Here is an 8884-nt window from a genome sequence, read left to right on the forward strand (position 1 = left end):
TAAACTGTGCCCTGCCGGAGTAGGGCTCTAGGTGCAACAAAAAGACAACAGCCGGTGTTGGTGGCCCAAATACGAGTCTTCAATAACGAGCTTACATTTTTTTTCATAGTGAAAGGAAGTTAGGACCAAGGTTTTTTACTGTTTTTTTAATCTGTTCTCTTCTCTTGGGTCTACCATTTATTTTGGGGACATCCCGTTGGTCAAGATCTAAAGATCCAGCTATGTCCTTCAGCGAGAGGAAGAAAAAACAGGATTATTGTTCTTACCGCAAAATCCTTTTCTTTGCTTTCGATGAAGTACACAACACCTGCCCTCTGAAAAAGGGGGCTATGCTGCGTTTGCTCTTTTACTGAGTACTACTTGCTACTTTCTGATCTGCTTGTTGCGGATGGGGGGCTGGTCCACCACGTGGGCCAATCTCTTGACTTGTATTTTTGTTTCTACCTAGCAGCCTACTCTTGCAGTATAGTGTCACTAGTCTATCTAAAGATCCAGCTGTATCCTGTTACCACAATGCATATACAGTGTGTGGATTTGCCTTCAATGTCTTGCCAATCTGTCTTTGCCTAGTTATGCTTCCCTGGTAGGTCTTATATTGCAACAAACAAAAAGTGGTTGTAAACCCCAAAAAATCAAAATTGAAATGACCAGTCTACCTCACACAGCATAACAACAGAAGTCATATGTCCGTAATCTGGCCAAGAAAGGAGCAGCCAATCATAGGAAATCCTCTCTACTTTCTTACAGTAAAAAAAACCCAACACATGAAAAAAATTGTGTCACCACACCCCCTCTCATGTGATTGACAGACTAATTAGGAGTCTCTTGCATGAGCATAAGAGAAAGGGGCGTGTGTCCCGCAGCCATCCACGCAGATCACTCCCGAAATAGCCTAGCTCGGGAATTACTCAGCGGACCGTGCCGACACTATGTGCTTATCTCTACTAATAGAGGAGGAGGGGGGATACTTGCTTTCACAGGTCATCATTATCAACTAAGGGGGGGGGATCCAAACAGCCTTGCACAGATTTAACCCCACAGCTGCCAGGGAGAAAGAAGAGCAGGAGGATTACAATTAACCCCTAAATGACTGGCCACACTTACTGTGTAACTATTGGGCATTTCCTGAAAGTAGGGCACTACAGTAAAAGTGCCCAACCATTTAGGGGTTAATTGTGATCCTTCTGCTTGGCTCCCTCCTTGGGAGCTGTGGGGGTAAATCTGTGTGAGGTTGTTTAGCTCCCGTTAGTTGATAATGATGACCTGTGAAAGCATGTATCCCTCCTCCTCCCTTAGTAGAGATAAGCACATAGTGTCAGCAGGGTCCCACTGAGTAATTCCCGACAGTTGCTCAGCTCCCTCCAGCCTATGAAAGTCTGCAGTCTCCGATGCCTCAAATGCTGCCCAGTGCTTATGGGGATACCTGTTTTCTCAGTCTCCTCAGGCTGGAGCTGAATCCTAATTAGTCTGTCAGTCACAAGAAAGGGGGTGTATTAACACAAATGTTTTTCATGTGTCGGGTTTTTTCACTGTAGGAAAGCAGAGAGGATTTCAGATGACTGGCTGCTCCTTTTTTTGGCCAGACAAGGGACAGATAACTTCTGCTGCTATGCTGTGTGAGGTAGACTTGTCATTTCAATTTTGATCTTTTTGGGTTTACAACCACTTTAAAGAAAAGCATCCTCAGACACAAACACACACAGATATACACACAAGAGGGATTGTTGTTAAATTATGCATCTCTTATGAGCAAGTGTTCAAATCTATATGTAGTTTAGGGCCAATTGTACTTTCTATCTGGTATTGACACCTGTTATATTCTTTTGCATGACTGCTATGTTTATACGTTCTGAAAAATTGTTACCCACTATATCAATTTTATAAATATTCATGAACTGCTTACCTTTCCATCCAATTTGGTTTTCTGATGATTTCTGTTATACCATAGGAAGCTGGGTACCAGAGACCATATCCAACAATATACTTAGCCATTCCTGCATGCTTGAGATAGTTCCCTAAGCTTATTCTAACAATACTGTATATTTAGTGACTTCCCCAGTGTATTGTCCATAAATTGCTGTTAGTTATGATGTATTTAGATATACATTGGAACTCACACATTGTTTGATTTATGTTTTGGACTATTATCACAAGAAATTCTAGTCACATTTGGAATATATGTTGTTATGCACAGATTATTGAAGTGTGGATTTATATGTTTATGATATTTATGCCTATTGTGATATAAGAGATTTCTATGCATATAGAAAGCTCTGCATATTCATTGGTTTATATCTGAATGGTGTGTGCAGGAACGCATATAAATGTGAGCAGCACCCTTGATACACGTTTCACTGTTTTACACATTCTTTTTACTTTTATTTTATAATGATTACATAGGTGTATTCACTTCACAACACATGAAGCAGGTAATGCAGAAGTTTCACATTCACAAAAAAAATAAGAAAGAAGAAAAAAAAGTATCTCTACCTAGAAAGAAATCTCAGCATTGTCAGCTCTCCCTAAGGTCTTTTTCACTTGGACAGCCAGGGAGAAGTAAAAACGGGTGGTTGCGCTACAGTTTTACAGTCACCCCTCGACCCACCTAAACTCTAAAATACAGTCAGGAGGGGGCTGTTCTCGTGTGATGCTTTGTGTGGTGGCCTTGGAAAATTTAACCCATTCAAGTCAAAGGTTGGCCATTCAAGTCAAAGGTTCAAATGGTGCAACTGTGAGCCAACCTCATCCCCATTTAACAGTACCAATCAGAATATATGATATTTTTTAAGTATCTCGCTGCTTGAAGTTTTCCATATTTTTTTTAATTAACGTAACTTAATTAACTATGTTTGACTTTTTCTAAATGATCTTCACCTTAAATTTTGTGTTACAGCATCTTGTTTTTTGCATAAAGAATTTGATCTCCTACCTGATACCAGACCTTCCCAAAGACCTGAGGGATCGAATGCGGAGAGAAAAATACCTCATCCAAGAAATGATGTATGAAGCAGAATTGGAGAGAGTGCAGAAAGAGAAGAAAGAGAGGAAGAGAAACGGGAAGTACCAAAATAATGAGTGGCCCTAATGGCAAATGAAGTGAGATATGATTTTACATTTGTTTGTTGTTCATATAACCATAAGATGTTCAGGTATTCAGTGTACAATATTCCTTCTGCCTCATTTTTGTAGCTTTTGCTCTCACTTTTAGTGGGCTCCATTATGTAAAAAATGTAGATCCCACTATCCTACAACAGCCACACAACAATGTAATCAGCTCATAGTTACATTCTGCTAGTGAACTTGAGATGATCATGCACAAGTGGAGTTTATGGTTCAATGTGATCAATTTTAGAACAATCATACAATGATCTCCTCTTGTATGGATTTAGAACAATTGTATTAGTGGAAACCTAAGCTGCACGTTTCTAGGGAACAGAAAAACATTTTTTTTGTCTGATATTCTTCTTTTATATTTATTATATCTTTTAATTAAATTTTATTTAAAAAGACAGTACAAATCAGTACAAACTTCTCTTTCCCCTCCTGTTAATCAACCCATCTCTATAAATCTATTTAACCATTTTGATTCTCCGACTCTACTACCAGGGCACCCCTCATTTGTAAATATTTTTTACATGTTTTACAATTGTACCACCTACTCCACTTTTCTCTAAATATTTCCATCTTGTCCTCCTCAATATGACACAACTCCTCCATCTTATTAATATACTCAATTCTATCTATCTATTCCGTCCCTCATTGTTGGAGGGTCCTGGACCTTCCAAAATTTAGGGATGTGGTCTGATATTCTTCTGACCTCTGCTGTTAAACAGAAGCAATATTACCCTAAATTCCTTGGTCTACATGCACTGAATCCTGAATGTGCAAGTTTTGGTAGGAGGTTATTTTGGCATCTAAAGAATGTCATGTATAGGCGAGCACTGTAAATAAATCTGAAGCAGCTAGCACAAAGGTAAAGGTAACGACTCCTTATAAAATATGATATTAAATATGGTATAAAGTGCAGCGCAAAATAAATAAATCAAATAAATAATTAAATAAGTATTGTGAGACAACCAAGTGCAGCGCTGATATAGGGTACAGTGCTAAATAATTAGTTGATAAATATGGAACAGTCAAGTGCAACATATAAAGTGAAAATAAATAAAGTCCATATATATTATAATAAATAATGTCTGTGGGACTATAAGGCACAGAAATCACAGTGAAAAAACTGTGAAATGATCCAGTGAAGGAATCCACCACCTCTGTCAGATTTAAACTCACCAGAAAGCTACTGGTAAACAGCATGTAAGCACATCACATCAGGACATAGGAAACAGCCAGAAGCCTCTATATAGAATGTTCCACCAAGGGCAAACTGCAGATGGACCCTCTCCTAGGAAGAACATCTCACCACAGGAGCCCAGAAATGGTATATAGTGCAGTATTGTATTGCAAGAATCAGTAAAAACAGTCCACGTGGAGTATATAGTAAAAGAAGTAAATGGAGTACCAAGATGGCCACCGCTCCGACCTTCGGCAGCAGCGGCGTGATGTCAGCAAGTGCGGCACCACCCATCGTGATGTCAGCAAGTGCGGCTCCACCCATCGGGTGGAGACACACTTTCTGACGTCACGCTGCCGCTGCCAAAGGTCGGAGCAGCGACCATCTTGGTACTCCAGTTACAGTACTTCTTTTACTATATACTCCACGTGGACTGTTTTTACTGATTCTTGCAATAAAATACTGCACTGTATACCATTTCTGGGCTCCCGTGGTGAGCTGTTCTTCCTAGGAGAGGGTCCATCTGCAGTTTGCCCTTGACGGAGCATTCCATATAGAGGCTTCTGGCTGTTTCCTATGTCCTGATGTGATGTGTTTACATGCTGTTTACCAGTAGCTTTCTGGTGAATTTACAGCTGACAGTGGTGGTGGATTCCTTCATTGGATCATTCCACAGTTTTTTCACCATGATTGCTGTGCCTTATAGTCCCAAGGACATTATTTATTATAATATATATGGACTTTATTTATTTTCACTTTATATGTTGCACTTGACTGTTCCATATTTATCAACTATTTATTTAGCGCTGTACCCTATATCAACGCTGCACTTGGTTGTCTCACAATACTTATTTAATGAATTATTTATTTATCCTAGCATCTAATTGCTTGGTTGACTTGGTTTGTGTTGGACTAGCATAAAGGAATCATGCAGAGTGCTGATTTATTTAGAAGCACAAGCACCTTGCTTGTAGCACCTCCTGACCTTGCTGTAGTAGTGAAACCCTAAACCAGAAAATGTCAGGTGTTCATACATTTGACTAACTGCATGTTCGTTCCAGGTCAGCACCACCATAAGTAGTGATGCAAAGATAAGAATGACAGCTTTGGAATTTGTACAAAATCAAGTAAAAAATGGCATCTGTCTCTGAGATTGTTAGCACAATATCTCAAGAGTTGGCATTACTGACAACTATTTGCCTGGAGTGTGATGGCAAGCAAGATATCAAGACACACTGGGGTGATTAACTAAAATTGGTGCACACAGAATCTGGTGCAGCTGTGCATAGCAATGAATTAGCTTCCAGATTTTATTGTCAAAGCTTAATTGAACAAGCTGAAGTTAACCCCTGGTTCACATATATGCGGCTGTGCGGGCCGAGTTTTGCACGGGCACGAGAGCCCATTCATTTGACACGCAGGGAAGAAGTCCCTGCACTTCTTTTAAAAACGCAGCCTGCATGGGAACCTCGGTTTCCAGTACGGTTGCGTTTTCCAGTGCGGGCAGCATGCCATTAGAACTAATGGCACCCGCCCGTGGGTCCACATTTCTCTGTGCGGGTAGTGTGGCTGCACGGATTTTCGTGCGGATCCACGGCCGTACCACCCACACAGATGTAAACCTAGGGTAGGAGCTGATTGGTTACTATGCACAGCTGCACCAGATTCTGTGTGCACCAGGTTTAATAAATCTTCCCCATTCTATGTATAAAAAAAAGCTTGGTTATCCAAGGAGATATCTAATCACAGAGTAAGTGTGTTAAATGCTGTGCTGGAAAAGAGGAGATTGTTCTGGGACATACTGTAGATAGGAATGACAGTGATATTCAACCTTGGAGAAATTGGGGAAATATGGTATCAGTAAATTTAATGTTTAAAGATTTAATACTGATGGGCAAATATTTATCCAAACCTGGAAAATTCTTTTGCCCCAAAGCATAAGACAGCCTTAAGACATAAGACATCTTTTGCAGTTGAGAATCTTGTGCTGCCTGTTCAAAAATCAACCCAACCTTCTCCTTAGACATTAAGGAAACATTGGTGTAGAATGCAAACCACCGTGCCACAGTGACATCCCAATATTTATAGAAGAAGGAAAGGCAGGTAGGCTAGCTAGACATTATTTCTCTTGCTGCCCCTAGAAAGTACCTTCTGAAACCAGATTCTCACTTTACTATGGCGGCAGCTCTATAAAGGTGAAAAGTCCACTAAATCTGGCTTTAAAGTACATAGCTTAGTTTCTGTACATATATAATATAAACTTTCTATATCAGAATAAAACACAACAGTCAACTAACCACTTTTTTTTCATTTTCAGAGAACAATATTCAGTACCACTGCACTACTTCACATTCTATTGCATGGAATCCAGATACAAGCTGCAGCACAGCATTAATACCCAGCAAGAACTGATCTACTGTGAATACATCTTGCAATGTGATATTGCAGTATTTCTAGCTAAACAGCAGGCATGTGATCATTGGAAGACGTCTTCAACGGTTTAAACCCCTATGTAGAAAAGGGACACAGTCGGACATTTTTCCACCTTTTTTGTACCTTTTTCTGCATTTTGCTTATTGTCTGTTTTACAGATCTATGAATATCCCTGCCACCATTCTTTGGCTTATAGGATATCTTCCATTTGATCACCAGACTTGGAACTGCAACCCTGTTTACAGCGCAACACGTTTTTGTACTTCAGATGTTTCTGAGGAAATTTCTATATTATTGTACATCCTATATAAATGTATATACGTGTACATATTTCCAGGAGCTACATCATTTGTACATAGCCAAAACTAAAGAGAATGTTCAGTTTTCAAAATTTAAATAAGGGTTCTTGAGTATAAACATACATTTTATGCTTGTATAATGTGATGCAATAAATTGAATTATGCACAGGAAATGTTCCTATTTAGTTTTACTCTCCACTTATTGTCACTGTCCAAGGTGTTTTATTCCATTCCATTACTGTTTGGACGAAAAAAGAGTAAAAAAAACCAAACAATTCTTTGTACATGAACTACCACTGTGTCATTCTGGCAGGAATAGTACATGCTCCTCATGCTGAGGTGGGGCAACTGCATGTACCCGTTATGCTACCTCAGGAAAATAATATCATTGAAATGTTAGTATTATAAATTTAGGCCTGATTCACACTAGTGCCCTGCATTTTGGACACAGCGTAGGTGTATGCATGGTTTTTGCATTTTATGTACGTTTTTAGCCACATTCCATTGATTTCTATTGGGTTGCTAATTTTTACCTTGATTTCTGAAACTGAAACAAAGCTGTAGCATGCAGGACTTTTGGTGCACGTTCATAAAACACACCCATAATGCACAACTTATTAGAAGTCAATGGGACCACAGCCAAAATGTGTGTAAAATGCACATAAACTACTCATACACCCACACTGCAGCCAAAAGTGCAGTACACCAATGTGAACATAGCATTACACAGTCAATTTAGCGAAGAAAAACAAGCTTAAAAATTTTTTTTAACTGTACTTAAGGGTTCACTTTTATGTATCTTTCTCTGATTTGGAGTTATAATATAACCAGCAAAATTATGCCTTGAATGTGCTTGAATTTCAAAGTCAATAATATTTTATTATGTTATTTATGTGGCAGCTGTAATATGATTAGCTGTGCACAGTGTTTTTTTTTTACGTAAAACACAGTCTACAAAGTGGTGTGGCATTGTATATAATGTAGATTGTTAAGTGGAGAATTTATTGTACATAGTAGTACGGGAAGTGTGGCAAGCCAAAGTATGCAAAGAACAGTACAGTGGATACATTTAGGTTAGTCTAGGGCAGCCTTTCTCAACAAGGGTGCCCAGGCGCCCTGGGGTGTCTTGAGGTTTCTTATTATACAGTATTTATATAGCGCCAAAGGGTTTGCTCAGCGCTGTACAATAGCAAGGGGGACAGAACATGAGACAAGACAGAAACAATACAATACATGAGGGGTTTAAGGGCCCCGCTCTTTCGAGCTTACAATCTAGGAGGGAGGGGAAAGTGGTACAGGAGGAAGTGGCTGTGGGGGATGGAGTGGTGGGAGGAGTGGAGGAGGTCAGTTGTTAGGTGAGGGTGGGGTAGGCTTCCCTGAAGAGGTGGGTTTTCAGGGTGCGCCTGAAGGTGAGGAGGTTAGGTGACAGTCTGATAGATTGGGGTAGGGAGTTCCAGAGGATGGGGGAAGTCCTGGAGAAGTCCTGCAATCGAGCGTGGGAGGAGGAGACCAGGGAGCTAGAGAGTAGGAGGTTCTGTGAGGAGCGGAGGGCACGGGTAGGGTAGTATTTGGGTATCAGGTCGGTTAAGTAGTTTGGGGCGGCGTTGTGAATGGCTTTGTAGGTCAGAGTTAGCAGTTTGAATTTGATGCGCTGGGCAATCGGGAGCCAGTGAAGGGATTGGCAGAGGGGGGTGGCGGATGTGGAGCGGTTGGTGAGGTGGATGACTCTTGCGCTGAGTTCAGGATCGACTGGAGTGGGGATAGTGTTTTTCTGAGTAGGCCAGTGAGAAAGGAGTTGCAGTAGTCCAGGCGTGAGATGATGAGGGGGTGTACGAGTTGTTTAGCATTGTCTGGAGTGAGGAAT

The 8884-nt window shown here is 40.4% G+C and overlaps 1 protein-coding gene across 5 annotated transcripts in view; it reads left to right on the top strand.

Moving 5' to 3' along the window:
• The window catches only part of ANO4 (anoctamin 4), a 273092-nt gene extending 265899 nt beyond the window's left edge, over positions 1 to 7193 (top strand). For all 5 annotated transcript variants that reach the window (XM_089694243.1, XM_089694247.1, XM_089694275.1 and 2 more), the window contains 2 exons: positions 2894 to 3096; positions 6606 to 7193. In XM_089694243.1, coding sequence (XP_089550369.1) covers positions 2894 to 3085 — 192 coding nt within the window. In that variant the 3' untranslated portion in view covers positions 3086 to 3096; positions 6606 to 7193. The remainder of the gene's footprint in view (positions 1 to 2893; positions 3097 to 6605) is intronic.
• The last annotated feature ends 1691 nt before the right edge of the window (positions 7194 to 8884 follow it).

This window comes from Staurois parvus, unplaced genomic scaffold (assembly GCF_062004578.1).
Source record: "Staurois parvus isolate SC_StPar_1 unplaced genomic scaffold, SC_StPar_1.0 ptg000025l, whole genome shotgun sequence".
Lineage (NCBI taxonomy): Eukaryota > Metazoa > Chordata > Amphibia > Anura > Ranidae > Staurois > Staurois parvus.